At 42.9% G+C, this 19,779-nt stretch overlaps 1 protein-coding gene across 1 annotated transcript in view; it reads left to right on the top strand.

Moving 5' to 3' along the window:
• GALNT9 (polypeptide N-acetylgalactosaminyltransferase 9) overlaps positions 1-19,779 on the top strand; it is a 156,628-nt gene that overhangs the window by 63,016 nt on the left and 73,833 nt on the right. Inside the window, exons 5-6 of the mRNA XM_072880211.1 lie at positions 7,467-7,664; positions 18,141-18,258. Of these exons, the coding sequence (XP_072736312.1) occupies positions 7,467-7,664; positions 18,141-18,258 (316 nt within the window). The remainder of the gene's footprint in view (positions 1-7,466; positions 7,665-18,140; positions 18,259-19,779) is intronic.

Below are 19,779 nucleotides of genomic sequence, written 5' to 3'. Positions count from 1 at the left end.
GTTACACTCAAGTTAAAATGATTCACAGAGAGACCAGGGGTACCAAAGGGTACGGAGGACCCTCCTGTTCAGTCATGAGGTTCAGAGTAAACCCCTTGCTTTCTAAACTCCTGATGGAGCTTAGGTGCGGCTAGGTCCAATCTTAGTCTCAGTCTTGGACAATGGTTTATGTTTAAAGGATTACATATGCAAAATTTGTCAAAGTTACCATACTACAAGGTTATGCGTGATATAGGTTGCTTACCAAAGATCTTCTGTTGGTAAAAGGTCTCTTTGCCTCGAGGAGCAACCTTGAGAGCTGTCTCAGCTCAAGGGGAGATCACCGCCATGCAGCCACACTGCCTACCACGGAAAGCTCAAAGAAGGCTCCCTTAGGCTGTCATATTTGTAGGATAAAGTGGTTGGCTTGTAGTCAAATTACATGCAATAGGAAAGATATGCATGAAGCTCCTTGTGCCCACAACTTTCTTTGTTCCTTGATAAATGAGTGTTGGAAAAGCCAGCTGCTATTTGTGCATGATTGGTGTTCCAAGTTCATAGGCATCAATGTTCTCTGTGCCACTCGGCTTCTTTGTGGGTTGTCAGAGAACAGATTGGAACCAGGAGTTCTTGGCCCGGCCACAGCTCAGACCTTTACCTCCTTTGGAGCCTGTACCAAAGTAGTGCTGGTTTGGTTAAGAGGTCGAGTGCATCCGTCACACAAGCAATAGGACAAGAGGAAACAGCCTCAAGATGCACCAGGAGAGGTTTAGATTGGATATTAGGAAAAATTTCTTCACCAAAAGGGTTGTCCAGCATTGGAACAGGCTGCCTAGGGAAGTGGTTGAGTCCCCATCCCTGGGGGTATTTAAAAGCCGTTTGGATGAGGTGCTTAGGGACATGGTGTAGTGGTGGGCTTGGCAGTGCTGGGTTAACGGTGGGACTTGGTGATCTTAAAGGTCTTTTCCAACCTAAACGATTGAATGATTCTCTTAGATCGTGTGCATTTATTGCTATGTTGTGCCTTTTTAAAAGGCTGCTTGAAGTCAGCAGGTGTTTTTACATATTTTAAAAGGTGAATTATATAATCATATGTGCTGAGGAGCTCATTACTAACTTGTTTTTTATCTAGAAGAAGCTGTTCTTTTTAGCATTGGAAAAATCAGACTTCCTCATTGGCATGAACTCTCTGGCAATCTGATAAGGATGTAAGACAGCAGGCAAGTTTTGTTTGGTGTGGTTTCCCGTGGGGTTTGAGCTGCTCTGAATTGGCCCTTATTAAATACAGAATGCATGTATGTTCAGAGAGAGACTTACAGTGGGATTAGAGAAGCCCACATGATCACAGTATGACCCCTGCCTTTGCTCTCAATCTTCTTACAGGCTTATTCTATACTCTGGGTTAAATTCTGCCTTCCAACTCTTTTCCTAACTCTAACGTTTATCTTGGGAGCACTTATTCTTTGAGGCCCACAGTACTGGCATTGCTGGAGCTCCCACTGAAGTCATCATGGGTGCTCAACACCTTGGAAAATCCAGTGTTAATCCAGAAATTGACCCACGGGTAGGCAAAAGCATTAAATGCTTGAAATGCATGTGCTGCGTTTAGTGATACGCTCAACAGTCTTTGACAAATCGATGCATCCTTTTGTTGTGAATTTGCTCCTGATCAGAGATTCCTTCCACAAATTCCCCAAGAGAGTTTCTGTAAGGAGGAGTCACTTACCAAGGCACCTGCTATGGACGTTCCTCCCAGCACGTCCTTGTGCCTGTGGGAAGCCCACCAAAATCATGGGGCAGCGATATGCGTTGTGGAGTTACAACCAAGCACTGTCGTCACAGGTCTGAGTCCTGGGAATGAAACTTCAGCAGTGTTTACTGTATTTCTGGAACTGCTTCAGAGAAATAAAACCCAAGTGAAAATACCCTTTAGCCTAGTGGAGTCCATAAGAGAACTAAATTTACTGTCCTTTCTCTTCTGGCTTTATCCATTCACCAGCGATCTATTCAGAGTGAGAGGAGGACACTGACAAATACGTATTTCTAGAGCAGATAGAAGGGAGAAACTTGTTATGTCACTCAAATTCCAGCCCAAATTGTCTGCTTGGTTTTTATTAGGTGGAAAAAAGAACTGGATGATGAGAAGCACTACCTTTAAAGCTGAATCTTTTGATTATATTTAGTTTACTGAAATCCATCATGTCTATGAATATGCCTGGGAGAATTTTTCCTCTTGCTCCCATAAATAACTTGTTAACAATATATGCTACTCTGTGCCCATAAAGTACATTGACTCAGATACAAGCCCGTAACCTAATATTTTTGCATCTGTGAAAAATAAGAGAGGAATCTCAAAATTCACATCTGGCTTATGTACCTAATCAGGCAGGGCTGAATTCTGCCTCACTGCCAGCAGTGGCCATATGGAAAGGAAATACTTAAACAACATATTGCAGCTCATCAACGTAGCATGTTGAATATACTTGGACTTCAGCAACCTCTTCCACTCTGTCTTTTTAGTCCTGGGAGCTGCCAGGAGCACCTGACTTCTGCAGATGCACAGTGGAAAAAAAAAGACAAGGGAAAAAAAAACAACAGGGAAAGAACCCTGATGTCTATAAAGAGGATGAGTAAATCTGCATAATAATGTAGCAGCTTAAAATTAGGAAAAAAATTAGAAATTACTAGGAAAGATTTAATCATAATCCTTTCAAAAACCTGAAGCAATTAGACAAAGCCAGAATTACCAGCAAAGCTGACAAAGGATTTGATGAATGTGCAGCTCAGCTTACAGAGACAAAGACACTGTGTAAGTCCATTGAGCCTAATAGAGCTACTCCAAGGCTGGACTTTGCTAGCAATGAATAGCAATAAAAACCCCCTCATACTTCATGGATTACCTAAGATAAGCAATGTAAACACAGTCCATTACCCAGTCCTGTTCAAGCTCATAGTCCTTCGTCATTGGCCATTACCTAGGGATCTTGGCAGGCAGAAAAAGAGAGCACAAGCAGTGTTGGTGGTGCAGAGGGCATTGGCAGAATCTGGGATTTGAATGTTCCTGTAGGTGTCCCTGTGATGAGCTAGGGCTTGGCATCTGAATACCCCAGTGCTATTTCTGCTGTCCCTGATCGGGCAAGACAAGCTGTGACATCTCACAGGTGTACAACGTTTAATGACAAGACTCTCCATTCTGAGTTTTGCTAAGTAACAGAGAACAACTCTGCACTGGATTTTCTCTTTCCATCCGTGACTCAGCGCCTGCTCTCTTACTTGTGGGTGTGAACATATTTTGGAAGTTAGATAAATGTGCAGCATGTCCAGATACTGAACCTTTCCTGTTCCTAATACCTGTGGGGATGTGATTTCCAGGATACAGACAGAGGACGGAAGTCACCTCCATTGGGGGGGATGGGATGTTGAGAAAATGAAGTTCCAGCAGTTGCTTTCATACCAATTCACTCCATAACCTTGGCGTGGCATTTTGCTTCATCTGTAACCTGAGGGTAGAGATATCAACACTCGTCGAAGTGGTAATATCTTCAACATTTACATTTCTTGAGTGCAGGGGACTGAAACAGAACTTCCATCACAAGGACAGCTTTCAAATGCCTCAGATTTCATAGAAGTCCAAAATCTGAGATTTCAAATTAATAGATTGATAGAGATTGATAAAATTTCATCATGTATTTTGATCTGACTGTTGTATTACACTCCAGAGATCCCTCCTTGTGCCATTTGGATGCGAAGTACCGAGTCAGGTGGTAATAAATGTAAGCCATACAACTGGATAAACACAGGAATTCAGTCAACTGTAGAGTGACGGGAGTAGTTTGGTGATGGCTGGTGTAACAGCAGCACCAGAGCTAGGAATGGATTGTTCTTCTTGTTATGGAGAAAATGAGGACACATATTAGCATTTCCAAGGCCCAAGTATCAGATGAACACAATCACAAATATGACTGAGGGCTGAAAATCAGAGTGACTGAAATATTTTCTTCACATTCTTTCTCTAACCATTATTTGGGATACACTTCAACAGTCCAATTTTAAGCTGTCTTGCAAAGTAGCAGGCTAAATTCCTTTTATATTCAAAATGAGCTCCTCTGGAACATTATTAATCTCACCTATTTTCAGTGTCTACATTACTATGAGAAGCATCTTACTATAAAAGTGCCAGCCTCTGCCTCTCTCTGCTGAGAATGAAAGTTTGAGGCAATTACCTTGGATGTGGGGGGTCTATTGCAGACATCTGACTTTAAGGGAGAAGAATTCCTTCTCTCTTTTAGCTTTTTCATTACACAATCTCAATCTACTCTTCAAAGTACAATACTTGCAAAATGAGCACACAAGGAGGAACTGTAGAAGGAACATGGAAACTTCAGGATAGTTTTAAGTATGATGGTTAAATGGTCTTGCTTTGTGTCAACATAAACATCCCAGTAATTGAGGACTTGAGAATTTGGTGACCAAAGAACTCTAACCAAGAGAGATAAAAATAGTTTTAAAAACTTCCAGTCTTTCCTTGCTTGTCAAAGACCTGTTTCCAGAATCAGATGGTAGTGAATAAGAATGACAGAATTTGATTCTTACAAAGGAAACCCACTTTCAGATTTCTGCTTCAGAAGGCATGCAGGCAGTTCTGCTTTGCAGGGCAGATCTGGCAATCAGACCCAACGATAATGCATTTGTGCATGCTGTGGGAGTCGCTAGGTGCGGCTGTGTCCTGTGATGTGCACCAGATCTCACTGAAGAATGTAATCCCTCTGCTCTGTGACTTCCCCACTGCACCACACCTGTCGAAGCAATGCCCGAGGGCTTCAGGAGTGGGCCACCTCCCAAGGTGTTGTTTGGTTTGCGAGGGAACTCAGAGTCAGTTTTGTAACGAGGCTTCTGCTGCAAGTGCTCCGCGTGGACAGGTAATTTTTTTTCTCCACAACCGCGAAGATGAGGATTCCTCTTCCAGTCAAAAAATGAGTGGCCTGTCATTAGTGACATCTATACCTGTTGTTTGGTCTTTTGAAAGCCCTTGTTTCAGAGGCCAGAAGGGAGTGGGAGAGCCTCCTGCTATTAGGCACAGGGGTTACCACAGCCATGCATGGAGGCACCTGATTCGTGATGAGAGAGGGGTGTCTGGCTGACATCTCTGTTGTCCTGCTGTATTTTCTTCTGCTGCCTCTAGGCTGATAAGCAGAGATAACGTTATGGAAAGAACAAAGCAGATTCATGTTTTCTGCATTCTTCCCTGCTTTATTGGAGTTGCAAGAGTTTTTCTGCCGTCCACCTGCTGGTTTTTAAAACAGTTAATCTCATAAATATAATCTCATATTATTAACGGAAGTGATTTATCGTGATTTGGCAGGTCACATTGGCTCTTTATGTGGGTGCATGAGTGTGGCCTAAAGACCATACATATTGGCATTCTGAATCACGTACTGCACTGTCCTGAATCTCTCTCAGTTGTTTCTTGTCTCTCCCACAGAAAAAAAAAAAACACATCTCCTTTGAGTCTGGGGTGCAGTTCTTTAAATGCCATGCAAAAAAAGGGGGAAAAAGAAACAGCATGCAATCCTGCTGACTAAGGAAATATTTTAAAACCAAAAAGGTACTTAATAACCTGAGCTGAAATCACTGTACCTCCTTTGGCCTGATGCACTTTCGTGCTTCTGTGGAGGTCTTTGGTACCTTGCAGGGCTGGGCTTTGACAATAGAAGTACTGCACCAAAAATTGCAGGTGGCAGGCAGTAGTAAGAGTGACCTCAGGCCATTCCAGTCATGAGGGATGCAGTGATTTATTCCCAGAATAAATCAAGTAGAGTAACAAAACAATACACGTTGCAGATGAGATGAACATAACCTTCCTGGCCAGTGGGAATTTCTGCAACTTGCAGTGTCATTCTTCTCTTCCCACCATGCTTGTGATCACCCTTTTTATTAAAACTTCCATGCTCTGTGTTAATGGTATCCAGATGATAAATTCGAATGTCATTTTTCTAGAGGAATCCAAATAAAAGTAGTTTAACTCTCTTTGACTTCTCTCCAAATGAAATGCTGTGACACTTTGTCTTTTTGTCAGTTATGCTCATATTTTACATTGTTTTGTGGTGCTTTATTTGCAGAAGTAGCTCATCATCGATACTCAAGGGTTTCCCTGAATCTACGTGTCTTTTTACTGGTGTGGGAGGGGTAAAAAGAAGAGAAAGAAAGCAGTACACGACCTCATGTAAGCAATATGGAGTCTGTGTACATAAAATACAAATATTTTGGCCATATTCAAGTACAGAGAAATTGCTGTCTTCTTACAGAAGAGATCAGAAAGTTTACGATAGTTCAGATTGAGGCAGTGAAGATTGAAAATGGAGGTTGAATTAATTTCATAACTTGTCCCTTTCTGTCGGCCTACACAAGAAAATACATGGTAACAAACTAAATAGAAGATAACAAACAAAATATAAGGTAACAAACTTGAAACCACAAAGGAACAATTGCCTTTTAACCAACAACAAAAGAAAAATGAGAAAAGATCAGTGTTCAAATCCTACTACCTCTGTGAATTGCAGCAAACCACCATTCCCTTAAAGATACTTGTGAGAGCTCTGCAAAATCTTCAAAGCTCATTTCAAGGGGAAACACAGTTACAAAGGAGTGAACCGGTGGCTGTTTCTAATACTGCTTTGAGAAGTGCTTTCCACCCTTCTGTAAGTCTGCTACCCCTTTGGATCAGCTTCTCTGTAAATTCATAGCAACTTCAGACTACCTTGGTCAGAAATGAATGTTTGCACTGAAGCTTTTTACTTTCCTGAAACACTTTGAGATGTAGCTTCTGTTGAAAGAACATTGATGTTTTAAAGCCTTTTGAAATGATGGCACATTTCCTGCAGTTCGCTGCTTTTGCACCATCTGGCAATTGAAATCTTCTCATCACCAAAGAGGTTTTAGAAGGCATAATGCAGCCACGCTTGTCATTCAAACTAGATCCGATGGGGTCAGTCCTTAGGAAACAAGATTAAAACCTCTGAGTAACCTTCAGATTAATTCAGTCCCTGGTGGGTGTTTTGCTCTTCAGGCCTTGTCAGCAAGAGCAGGTATTTAACCGCTACCAGGCATCCTGGTGGTGTAGCCGTTAGGAGACCATTTAGGTACTCTTGGCGATAGTGTCTCTCAACACTTGTCCATTGCAAAATGAATTGACAGTCTCCAGGCCTCAGAATAAGTGTTCGGTAAAATTTTGTGTTGTTAAACTCTGGTACAGCTTCATAATGGTAGTAATTCATGTGCTGTTGCTATGTGAAGTATCCCACGCCAAGCTCCCGCCTCTTCAGTGTATGACAGTGATCTGTATGTGATCCCGCTCTGCTGTGTTACGGGCTGCCATCTCGCTGGGTTACTGCTCTCAGTATTAGAGAACTTCGTTTTATCAGACTGCAAAGCAGGACCTGGGATTATTGGACGGCTGTAAAACATTTTGCTGTTTTTATTGTTCTCAGGGTGGAACCTGCACTTACCCGGATCAAAGAAGATCGAAAGCGGATCATCTTACCAGCAATCGACAATATTAAGTACAACACTTTTGAAGTGCAGCAATACGCCAATGCAGCCCACGGCTATAACTGGGGCCTCTGGTGCATGTACATAATCCCACCGCAGGACTGGCTCGATAAAGGGGATGAGTCAGCTCCCATCAGGTAAATCCCATGTGCTGTCATTTTGGTAAGAGCAATGTTTCCATCTCAGCTGTCTGCCGAGTGGGAATTTAAGCGAAGCAAGGCGATAGGCTTTGTACAGGGATGGCGAAATGAAACGGAAGAAAACAGATGGCTCTGCAAAGCTACGGATGCATGTGTCGCATCTCGGAGCTGCACCACAACGTACACAGAAGTGCGTGTGCTCTAGTTGTGAATGTGTGGTTCAAGTTCACATTGTGGCCCTGAGTAGGACAGCAGGATCTTTTTCATCTATGCTTTTATTTTCCAATGGACTCTGGCATGAGTAATAAGCCAGTGAAACATTGTGTGTATGAGAAACGAAGGTATTTTGTATGTGACTACAAAGAGGCTGGCTTCACTTTTGGTCTGTAGGCAGCACTCTTGGCCATCAGCCCTTACCACAGCACTAGTAGGAGATGTGTTAGCCTTGCCTTGTTGGAGACTTGTTCTTTTTTTGGAGAACTTTGCACATGTTCTGAGTTTTCCTACTGGATGAATTTTAAAATGAAACTGGACCACGTAGTCAGTGTGTCATTTTATTTTTCTCTATAAGGGAACATTTTCCATTGCAAAAATGGAATTTTCTAAGGAAATACTATTTCAGGAATTGAGATAGTGTTTTTGAGAATTGTTACAGTGGGAAAACAGGAACTGATAAGAAAGGGGCTGTCTTTCCCCTTCATTTGAAAATTCTTATCTTCTAGCCCTTCATCACCAGTGCCGATGCTTGTCTAACAGCTCCTCTGAGATGTACTGTGCTGGATGAAGGCTACTGTTGTCAGCAACTGTTGAAATAAATGCTAAAAAATATGAAGCCCAGGTATGCACTTTAGGTTGCTCTGCCCTATTTTTGAGATTTCTTAGGAAGGACACTAATTACCACCTTAGAGTCATCTTCATTTCGATGTATATCAGGTTCAGCCTAAAGTAAGCTAAAGTGTGGTCCCAATGTAGGCTCTGACAGAGAAGCTGATGTACTTCCCTTCAAGTGTAGAGCTTGAGCTGTCAGGTCCTGAGAAGTCCATCTAAGCACTTCAAATAATATACCCAACTGAAAGGTTCCAAGTGGTCTTTTGGAAGTGAAAGGATACAGGCGAACTGTTCACATTTTGAAGTGGTTGGTTGGATGGGGCCATCTCACAGGATCTGTCCCTCATACAGGGAGTAATATTTCAATCCGTATTTGAACAAGGGTTGCAAGTTGCTCTGAGGTTCATTCTCAGGCCCTGTGACTGCAAAACAGAGCTATAGAGTAACGTTAACCTTATTTACCACAAGACAGCACAGTCCTTCATCACTGACCCTTTGCTCAGCTTGAAACCTCAATAAGCAGGAAAGTAATTACTTAGGAAATCAGTTTTCCTGGATAACATGCCCTACTCTCCTCACATTGTTTTAAAAGTGCAGGTGGTTTATATCTATTTCACTCAGCCCTGAGAAATAGTTTATTGATGAAGGAAAATTAATCAGCCAAAGCTTTCATTCCTGAAATCAGGGTTTCGGTCTTTTATTCCTGAAAGGTTTTGCACACTTCATTACTTCCAGTTTATATGTGAAATCACTGTATTAATCTTCACATGAGTTGTTCTAGTATTTGAGTATCTTCTGTTCTGGAGACAATGATCACATATCGGATAAGACTGAACTAAGAGGTTAAACCTCAGCAAGTTCCTTAGACATGATTTTCAGTGGTGGTAGCTCGTGCACTCCCTAAAGTACGGAAGCTGCATCTGCAAAACACTTCCGGAAATTCAGCTACAGATCTTTTTAATAGAGAATAAGGAATCTCATCTCTGTAATGCTGGGATAAGAGGGGGGTTTTTTAACAATACAGGGCCTGACTTACCATGGGCTTTCCTCAGGTTTATGTTCAGGCTCTTGCCAGAATTATACTGGCACTGAGTTGGACTGATACAGAAGTGAATATGGTCCAAACTCAAGCACTGAGTAGTGTTGAAATCTGATGCACATAAGTAGCTGGCTCCTGAGAGCAGAGATTTTATTCTGAACCCAAGTGAAGAAACTCTCCAATTCAACAGTTGCATAAACTGCCCAGAGACAGACGAGACAAGCAGCACAAGGAGGAGAGTGCCCAACCCTTGCTGGCAAGTATCAGGAGCACTGAGACGTTGCGATTGCATAAGTATCTCTCCTGCAAATTATGAATTACATGCCCTAAAATGCAGAGACATCAACGTCGAACCATGAACACTGACCTGTCTCCCTGGGAACACGTGCTTTGAAGGCAGTGACCTAGGAGAGCGGAGCATCCACTTTACGGCCACACGGCACTGATTTCTGATGGGCCTCCGAAGCAGTAGCACCGTGATGGATTTGCTAAAGCATTTGGGTGTGCTGTTGTGTGCTGTTGTGTTATGCCTGCCTATAGAAATACAATGCAATTTGGTGGCTTTTAAGTGATATGCCAGTGTAATTATGGTAATGGAAAGAGTGGACGTGCAAGTGTTATTGATGAAAAGAATCAGGAAGTCTGTACTTAGAATTGAGATTCGACAGCACCCATGATGGGAACTTAGTAGCTGTAGAAAATTTAAGGTATATTTTCAAAAGGAAGGGGAAGTCAGTCTAGTGAGCAAACTTTGTCAGAAATCTCTGTTGGTTTGGTACAGATTTTGCTTTTGTAACCAGTTTTCCAAACCATGTACTGCAGCCATGATTTCTGTTTCAGTCCAGTTTGCAAGGCATGCAACCTGGTCCGCATTGACGGTGTTTGGATCCATGTGTCTGTTCAATGCTTCATAAGATCGCAGGACCGTTCATCAGCATGAAAACTGCAAGTTCATTTAGTCCTTGCTGACGTTGTCAAAGGAAGCCTTAAGAGGGACAGTCTTCAGCAAATAGTGGGTTTGGTTTTTGTCTCTCTGTGTGTTTTGTAAAAGAAAAGGCTAATAACTAATAACCCCATGACTGGTTTCGTGGTTGGTGTAGCTGAATACTTCCTCCCAGATCTCCAAAGGGATTAAAGATTTACAGTGGTAAAAAAAATGCGTACCCTGGTATCAGTGAGGATCAGAGCCCTTGCATTTCTGATGTTTGCGTTGTATGAATAAATATCATCGATCTGCAGAATTGGGTGAGACATTTAGAAAGTAGAGTCCAATTCGTGTTTTCTTCTGGGATTACACAACAGATGTGCTTATTTCTTTTCTCAGAAGTTTTCTGTTTGAAGCCTGATCCTCTGCTTTCTTGAACACTAGCAGTGGTGTGATCCTACTCAGATTCTTGCTGGGAAGGAGCAGGAACAGTCTCTCAAGTCAGTGGGGCACCGTATAGGCAGTCATGTCAAGTGCACACCATAAAATGTCAGATCAGCTGTTGTGGTCCAAGTGACAAAGGGGATGTGGCCTTGAAGTGCAAACAAAGGTAAAGAAATAGCAAGAACAAAGTGTCAGATTTTGTAAAGATTTCTGATACAGTTTAAAGTCGGTTCCTTCTTTTTTCCACGTTAATACTCTGAAATTCAGAACAATTGATGTTCCCTGAGTCAGCTTCTGCAGGCAATCCATTTTGCATGTTTGACATTTAAGATGTAAGATGTCTCTAACGTGAAGATTTAAATGAGGATTGTTATTTTGACACACTGTGTCCATCACGTCATTTTCCATTTGTGTTCCTGAGAACACGCTGCCCAAAAACGTCCTTATCATCTGGCAACAAACTGTGTAACAAAGGATTCTGTTTCAGAGGGTTTCTAATGAATTTGACTATGCATTGAAACAAGCTGGGGTTTTTTCTGTATGCAGAAGATACTACTGGTTTTTGGAACAGCAAGGAAGGTTTCTGGTATCCTGAGCTCAGGCTCTGGCTCGTCTTCCCTCACCTGCTGTGATTATGATGGACTGCTCTGTGTTTGATTTCTTGATCAGCAGCCACTAACATTAGAGTCATTAGTCAGCCTCACTCAGCCAAGCGCTGCACAGCTTTCCATTTTATCTTCCTCTAGCAGCAGCGGTGCATTTCATTGTTGCATATGTTCTCACTTATTGCTTTAATATGCCATAGCTTGGTACCAGTAGGAATGTGTACGTACACGCGCTGAATCAGCCACTCCAGAAAGCACGTGTGTCTCGTTCATGTATATGAATTAGCATCTGATATGCTCTCGGTGAAGTGGTTTGTGCTGCCTACTTTAGCTGGGAGCGTGCGTGCCCATCTCATGTGCAAGTCAGGCCCTGGGCTGGTCTGTCATAGCCATGGTGATGCAGCCATGTTGGGTCTTCGCTGCTCGGGGAAGAAACCCTCTGTGTACCTGAGTTTAGGAAGGGGCTCATCTGTAAAGTCTTCCAGGATAAACCATGCTGTCATGTAATAATAAAACTGGTGACTGTTTATTGATTGATTATGGCCATCTTTTCAGTTGCTGGTTCACAGGAGCCCATAACAGAGCAGTTTCTTTTTCATTTGTCCAGGTTCTGATGGGTATCCTGCCTGTTCCAAAAAATATACCGATGTGGGGCATCAGAGAGTTATTCTACATCCCTATGGCTCTGCCTTTCCCAGCCAAGCATTCCAGGTTGCTTTTTTTTCCCATGCTGTAGCTCTCCAAAGGGGTTAACAAACCTTCCCATCATTAAGCTTGTCGGTTTTTTTCCTGTAGCTCCTGAGCAGCAAATCTGTCCTTGAGTTCTGTTCTCACGGCCTGGTGTGACTTTTTCTTGCAGAAGACATGAGTTGTAAGAAAAAATAAATGCCTGTGCAGGTACCATGCAGGTTTCCCCACTTATCTGTCAGGCCAGGGGTGAGGTGCTGCTTAGGAACCTGAAGCAAAGAAACATTCTGCCAGGAAAGGTGGAAAACTCGAAGATACGGTGTGTGGTGTGTCATTTGAATCTCTTTCTCTCTCTGTCGTTATCCCTGTATATATACGGTTATGTTTATATATTTCTTTACAGTTATATTTGTGTTTGTATTGATGTATTTGTGTGTGAGTGTTTGTAGGTCAGTTGTCCTGGAAATTGGACTTGTACGCTCCGAAAACTGTTTCAAATGTGACCCGATTGCATATATGCTGACCTTAAAAGAGAGTAAAAGGGAGAAAGATGCATAAGGGAGAGGAAGACTTATGGTACCACGTGCAGTATGTCAGTCTAGTGCTATCCCTGTCCCCTTCGCTTGCTCTTGATGAAGCCCCCAGGCAGCATTCTCCAGCTGGCTGTAAAGGGAAGGAGGGGGATGCACCTGGCTGGAGAAGTGGGCATCGGCGCCGGCTCGAGTTTTGCCGACAGAGCCGTGCTCCGGGAGATCTCGCTAAAACGAAATAGTCGTGACTCAGACCTACAGCAAGTGGCTTTCGTTTCTGGCCAACGAGTCCTCGTTTCTGGTACCCCATCCCATAGCAGGCGCTGCCCTCTTCCGTACCGTGCCCCTCTTCCCCCGTAGCGCCCGCACTCTACCTGCTGCAGCAGCAGGCGGGGAGGAAGGGAGGGTTTACCACCACGATGTGCTGCTCGCTCCGCTTCCTCCCTTTCCCCAGGGTATTACCCAGAGCAATATCTCTCTTATATCTCCCTTGCTACAGCCATGCCGTCAGGTAATTTCCACAAATTGACTACGCTGTATCTTTCTCCAGTGCAGAATCAATACTATTCTATGCTGCATTTTAAGGTTTTAGCTGCAAAAACCATTTTGCTGTGTTTCCCACATTATCCTTTGAGTGCTGCTGTTGATTATAATTAATGCTTGTAACATCCGCAGTTGTGCCAAAGAGTATTCCACAGATCAATTAAGTTTCCCAACACCTTTGAGGTGTTGGTAAAAAATAGGACACCTCTAATTGCCATTTTGTGATACCTTCTTTCTAAAAATGTCACTGTTTTATTAGGAAGTGCATGACTTCAGGAAAAAGGTCCTTTGATATAAAGCAGGTGTGGTTTAGGTTAATATAGTTTACTCTGGAGCTGTGAAGTGCTAAGGGCATGCACCTTCTCATTTGCTGGCCCTTGGCTAGTGAGCAGTGTTTAAGACGTGCTAACGCAGTTGCTTTGGCTCATATATCCATTTCTGACTTTCAAAGGAAGTCTTTGCTGCACTGTACTGGAAGTGGTAGATATACTGGAGTTTTCCAGGTACTGGAAAAACCCAGTGATGATAGCCAAGTGAGGGGCTCATGCTTTTTGGGGGGCAGGTTTTTTTAAAAGTGTTTGCAATATGCCAATGTAACACTGTAGTGCAAAATTATCCACCTATTATTAGTAGTGGAAAATTAGTAGTGCAGCTTATTAGTAAATAATTTTTATTTTTAAAAAATTAGTAAAATAATTAAATAATTAAATAAAATTAAATAATTTAATTAAATAAAATTAAATAATTTAATTAAATAATTAAATAATTAGTAAAAAATTATTAGTAGTGCTAAATTATCCACCTATACGCTTAAAGCGCTTTTAGAAGTGAATCTTGGGCTTTCAGGCTGCCGAAGCAGTTCTTTTACCCGGTATTACTTTTTAAAAAATTAAAATTAAAAATTAAAAAATTACTTTTACCCGGTATTATTATGTGTGCTTCACAGATGGAGAAACAGAGGCAGAGGGAGGTGACTCACTGACGACCAGCTGAATGACAGAGCTGGGAACAGGGCCCGGGTCCCCCGGCTCCCAGCGGCGTTACCAGCTCACTGGGCCGTGCAATCGCATTACGCTCAGTTTACAGTTGGGTCAGTCAAAGCACGGGGAAGTTAAGGGCCTGGGCTTGATGAGGACTGAATGCCCAAAACTCCGGTTGAACCCGATGGAAGTGTTGAACATGCAGTATGCAGAAAATTCAACACCGTGCATCGTAGGCAAGTTCTGCCATCGCGTCAGGATGCGGCCAGGGCAGAGCCCCCGGCTTCTCGGTTCAGCTTCTGGGCTTGCAGCCGTGCTGCTGTGCAGAAGAGCAGTGGCTGCAGGCAGCCAAATTCAGGTAGAGAAAGGCACTGACAGTGGCAATTTTTGACTGGCTTCTCGGAAAAGCTGGATGCGGTTCCTTCTGCCACTGCACTGCTATGGTTGCTCGTTCCTGAAAACATTTTTTTTCTGAATAAGCCATGAAGGCTTGTGGAGTCTGTATTTGAATATATCTAATGAGAAGAAATAAAACCTAGAAGAGAGAGAGGGAGTTGCAAAGGCAGTGCTCAGTGGCATTCGTCTGTGAGCGATGATTATGTAGTTGCATCTAAAATGTATTTCCCACCCCCGTTCAATTAACAAGTCGGTGTTTTAATGGACAGAGCCGACAGCTGCAAAAATCCATCCCCCAGAGAGAGAGATTCCAGCACCTGAGAGCAGTCGGCAAAGCCTAGCGGTACCGGTCCTCATTAGGAGGGAAGGAGGAATGTCCTCATGGGAGCATCCTACCGCTGTAAGGCGCTGCCTCCAGAGGATTTGGGCAGGGGGGCTGGAAAGAGAACGAGTCTAAGCCCAAACTAGCAGCTCAGTTTTGCAAAGCAGCGATGCTCTAGCCTTCATCCAGTGAAGCCTGTGTTTAGCTTTAAACACATGAAAAAGAAAACTAAGAAAGTGGTGTGTGTTTCTTCCCCCCACCTCCTTCCCTTTTTTATCACGGTTAACACTTAAGAAATACCTAAATATTCCCTTAGAGGCTTATTTCATTTCAGAGCTACTGAATTCCCTTTCCTTGGTCATGTCTTTCTTTTATTTCAGTTTCTAGACCAAATTTATTCCTTGCTAGCCTAAAATATGGTTTTCAGTGCTACAGGATGTGACAGTGGGATATATATGGGATATGTCTGGTGCTGTGTACAGGAGAGCTCTCAGCCTTTTTAGGCAAGTCTGTCTTCAGGCATGGCTCTAGGAACTATAAGCAGGAAAATGCATTTTACCAAATAACTTGAATTTATAAATGCCATCCACGTTGCAAAGATCCTGGTGTATAAGTATATGCATCAAGAGAAGATGGATGTGTCCAGCCAGGAGTACCCAGGGCCATGCATGGTTTTCATAGAGCTCTGAGACCACTTCTAACTAGAGGCTGATTCAACAGAAAGCCTGCACAAATGACAGCACAAACAGAGAAGTGCTGGAATTTCTTGCACACACAAAAGGGGGACTGTGGGGTGTGGGAGAGGTCCAAGCACGGAGGGTGCTGGTGTTGACCCTGCTGCAGTTTCTTTGTAGGGTTTGTGACATCTGACCTCAGTTTCCTCCAGCCTTTTTAACGGAATGGGTGCAGGGACCTGGCTGAGCGCCCCACTTCAGTCCAAAGTCATCTGTGAAAGCCAGATGTTTGCCCGTGTAACCACCATTGAATCTTGGCCCCGCAGCACATGATCTAGGGAATGCATCTCACTCTGTAAGGGTGGAACAGGAGAGTTAATCAAGCTATTTCAACTTGTCAGAAACAGTGCCGATCAAATGTGTTTCTGTCAACAGCTGCCTTTTTCAATTATGCAGAGAAAACATGAGAAGGATAGTGTGCACTGCAGTGTAGGCTTGTAATGATCTGAGAGGTTGCAATGGCTTTCAAACTGAGAAAAAGTGCAAGGGAGAGATGCCGAAGCGGTACCAGTAATGTGAGTGCTACAGCAGAGTCCATTACAGATAAGTAATAGCAACACTTCAGCAAATGAACCTTTTCAAGGGTGCCAAATAGTTCCTGCCATAGGTTGGACTGTGTTCTGCAGTGTCGGGATATGCATTAGGTCCAGGAGCAAAGAATTGTTTTATCTAACTATAGCCTGGCCGTTCGTTTGAAGCCTTTTTAACCTCCTGCTGTAGAAATGGTGAACTGCTGATGAGAAAAAGGACCTGATGTGATAACACCGTTCCAGCAGCCACCTGCTGCTACCAGTGGGATCCACCAATACGTGGATAAAAAGTGTGTTAGTTTTCCTGGCCAGGGCAGTTTTTCATATCTGTATGTAACTGCCTCATGAATATGTTTCTCAGATGTCGTGGGCAAATACCTTGTGAATAGCTTTCTGCACCAATTGAAGAAACATGAAGGTATCTGGGACAAGAGAGACTTCATAGTGATAGTATAACATTAGTGCATTACAAAGGAGACTTCTTAAAATAGGTTTTGGACGTTTTCCATCATCTTTGTTTCTATAGGGCATTTTCATGGTGTGTATATATAAGCTTGGGCCATAGATAGAGCATTCTCTATTCTACTGGAAAATAGAAAATTGGCGTAAACTAGAATTTTCCTGATGTCTTTTTACAATAGCACTGTTAGGAATGATGTTGCATCTGCCACATGGTCCAAAATCACCTCCCTTTCAATGGAAGAGGGAGCACAGCTCATTCTTCTAGGTCAGCTCCAAAAGTATTCACTTTCAAAAATGATTTTACGGTTTCCCTGATTCAGCAGTCTGGTCTGTCGGGATCCCACTAAAATGGGGGGGTCTTTCCCCAGGGCCTGGGCCTGGGCACGTCCTGTAGATCAGACTGCAGGATGACTACCCATCATCTTGCAGTAGGCACTATGCAACCTGCAGCTGAATTGCAAGTCCAACATGGAGTTGCAGGCTCTTGTTGCTTCTCCAGCTTAAAGTTAGTCAAGTTTACATTTTTAAATTGTGGGCTTTATTAGCAAAACCTTTATTTTAAAGAGGCAGAATTTTAAAGAGGCAGGTGTCGTGACCAGTACACAGATGCAGAGAAAGTGTGGACAAATGAAACTAGCAAATGTCATTAGCTTGTATTGCATTGAAATAATGCTTGTGTTCATATGGTAAATGATCTCAAAATTTGTTGTCATGTAGTGCTGCTCGGTGACAGGTTTCACATTGCTTTGTGAAGGAGAGCAGAACCATAGTTTTACACATAAAGAAATTGATGCTCAGAGAAGGGGATTGCTTTATCTGAAATCACCCAGTTGGTCAGTGGCAGATCTGAGGGCAGAGTCTCTTCATCTGAAAATTTTTCCTTTTCTAAAGACTGACGTCAGCAAACATAGAAATGTTAATCGTGGAACAGCTTCACAAAGGCTGAAATGTATCTGCTAGCGTTGACTCCAGGAAGTCCCTTGCCGAACTTCATACCATGATTGATCCATGGCTCTTGACATGCACTTACGTTTAATATGTGGGGGGTTTGTGTATTAATCTTCAAATAAAGTGTTGTCTAGTTCTTGTGCTACTGTGCATGGTGGTGAACTTCAGCTCCAGCACAGAGGTTGCGTCTATAAAACAAAGGAGAAACAGCCTGATGCTTCACTTAGGTGCATGGAGTACTTGCCTTCACATCTTGTGTTTGCCTCTCAGACAGCTGGTCCAAGTGTGTCTGGCAGTGTGCTAGTTATTTGGGTGGCTCTGGTCCCACAGGGTCCTCTGTCCATTGGGGGATGAAGTGCAATGTGATTGCACGATAATAGATAAATCTAAAATGCAAACTTGAAGACTAAGAACTGTTTTGTCTGTGTACATTTGTTAGGAGGTGGGTTCTGTAGTAGCTAATAAACGACTTAATTTTTTGCTTTATTTTCTCTATGCAGGACACCAGCCATGATTGGATGCTCATTTGTAGTGGACCGAGAGTATTTTGGTGAGATTGGCTTGCTTGACCCTGGCATGGAGGTCTATGGAGGAGAAAACATTGAATTAGGCATGAGGGTGAGTAACAAAGAAGAGACTTTGTGCCATGTCCATTCGCAAAGAAAGATGGGGAGCCTGTGGCCCAACAGAATTGCTGTCTGACTGATAGGCTATTACGCTGAAGTAATTGATATTGCAACACTATCTGGAACTGACAGTCCCAGTAAATGAATGTTCCTGGCCTTACTGGCCTTGAGAGAACCGATAACAGTCAGAAATATGGTTTATTGGTTCATTCTGTCAGTGTCTGAACCCAATGAGACAGATTTTCCCCTTTCCCAGTAGCTCTGCTTGTGCAAACAGCTACATTAGCAGTCTTCATGTGCTCATTGCACCTAGATGATGTTGTATGCTTGTGGCCTAGCAGATGCAGTACCAACAGAAAACTAAGGCCAGGCTGGTAGAAGTCAGTCGTAATGCTCTACGCATGATGAATGCTGTGGTATTGTAAAACTTTAAGGGTCCTCTTTATAGAGTAAGAACTACAGGATCCTGTCAGATAGGTCAGTGCGAAGCGTGGACAGATGACTTTGGGACAGCATCAGTCCACCCTGTCCTTTTGGACCTATAGGAGGTTTGATACTTGTGATCCTTTGCCCTTGTTTTCAAGGTGGTGCTTGCCAGCAAGTCCTTCTGAAGCCCAAGGAACATGTCTTTGCTTAGCACTTGAAAATTAGGCCACTTAATGTTGCATGAATACAGTTTCCTCATTATAAAGCTGACTGTTTAATTATTTTCCCCTTACTCTTTATTCCCTGCTTCACAGTAACACGTCCCTGGTGCATGTAATGTGCTCATTAAAGCATACATTCTGCTCATGGTGAAACATTCAACATCAAATTAGACCATTCTTTATCTGACTCTTTTTCTCTAAAATGGCCACAAACTCCTTCACACCAGTGGGCTGAGGAAGAAGGTCATTCCAGCAAGAATTTATTTTCACATATGGGTGTGTATTTATTATTCCAGCATCGCAAGAGGGATAGGGTTTGTAATGGGACTGTGTGAATACACTGCTTATACTTTAAGGTTCAGAATTCACATAGGGGACAGAAAAACTGCTACCACAAATCATCCAATTTTCCTTAAGAGGGTCAGGCTATTACCAGGATTGTGTGAGCTTTCCTTTATCATTGTGCAGGGCTTTAAGCTGTTTGAAACTTTTTCCACATGGCTGCTCCCAGAATAGATTGAACGCTCTGGCAAAACTCTGGCGTAGCTGATGAATAAGCCTCCTAAGAAATCTGAAAGCTGTCGCTCTTCCTTAGACAAGAAGAACTTGCTGAGTACGATTAGGGCTCCTGGTAAACAGAGGCAAAGGTTTTAATAGGATTATGAAATGGCACTTGCTTGAAGAGACGAGGATTTGAAGTGAGCGAGGACAGGCTTTCAGGGGTAGGAAACCTGTTAAAGTCTGCAGAAACCTAGGATCTAGAAACCAGCTTTCATTGTTTGGGTTGGGGTTTTTTTTTTTTTGGTTTGGGGTTTTTTGCCCTGTAAAGAATAATTAACCCTACTGTTTGAAAAAGGCTTTATGAA

This window comes from Ciconia boyciana, chromosome 15, assembly GCF_034638445.1.
Source record: "Ciconia boyciana chromosome 15, ASM3463844v1, whole genome shotgun sequence".
Taxonomy (NCBI): domain Eukaryota; kingdom Metazoa; phylum Chordata; class Aves; order Ciconiiformes; family Ciconiidae; genus Ciconia; species Ciconia boyciana.
This window is presented reverse-complemented; position numbering and strand designations above follow the sequence as displayed.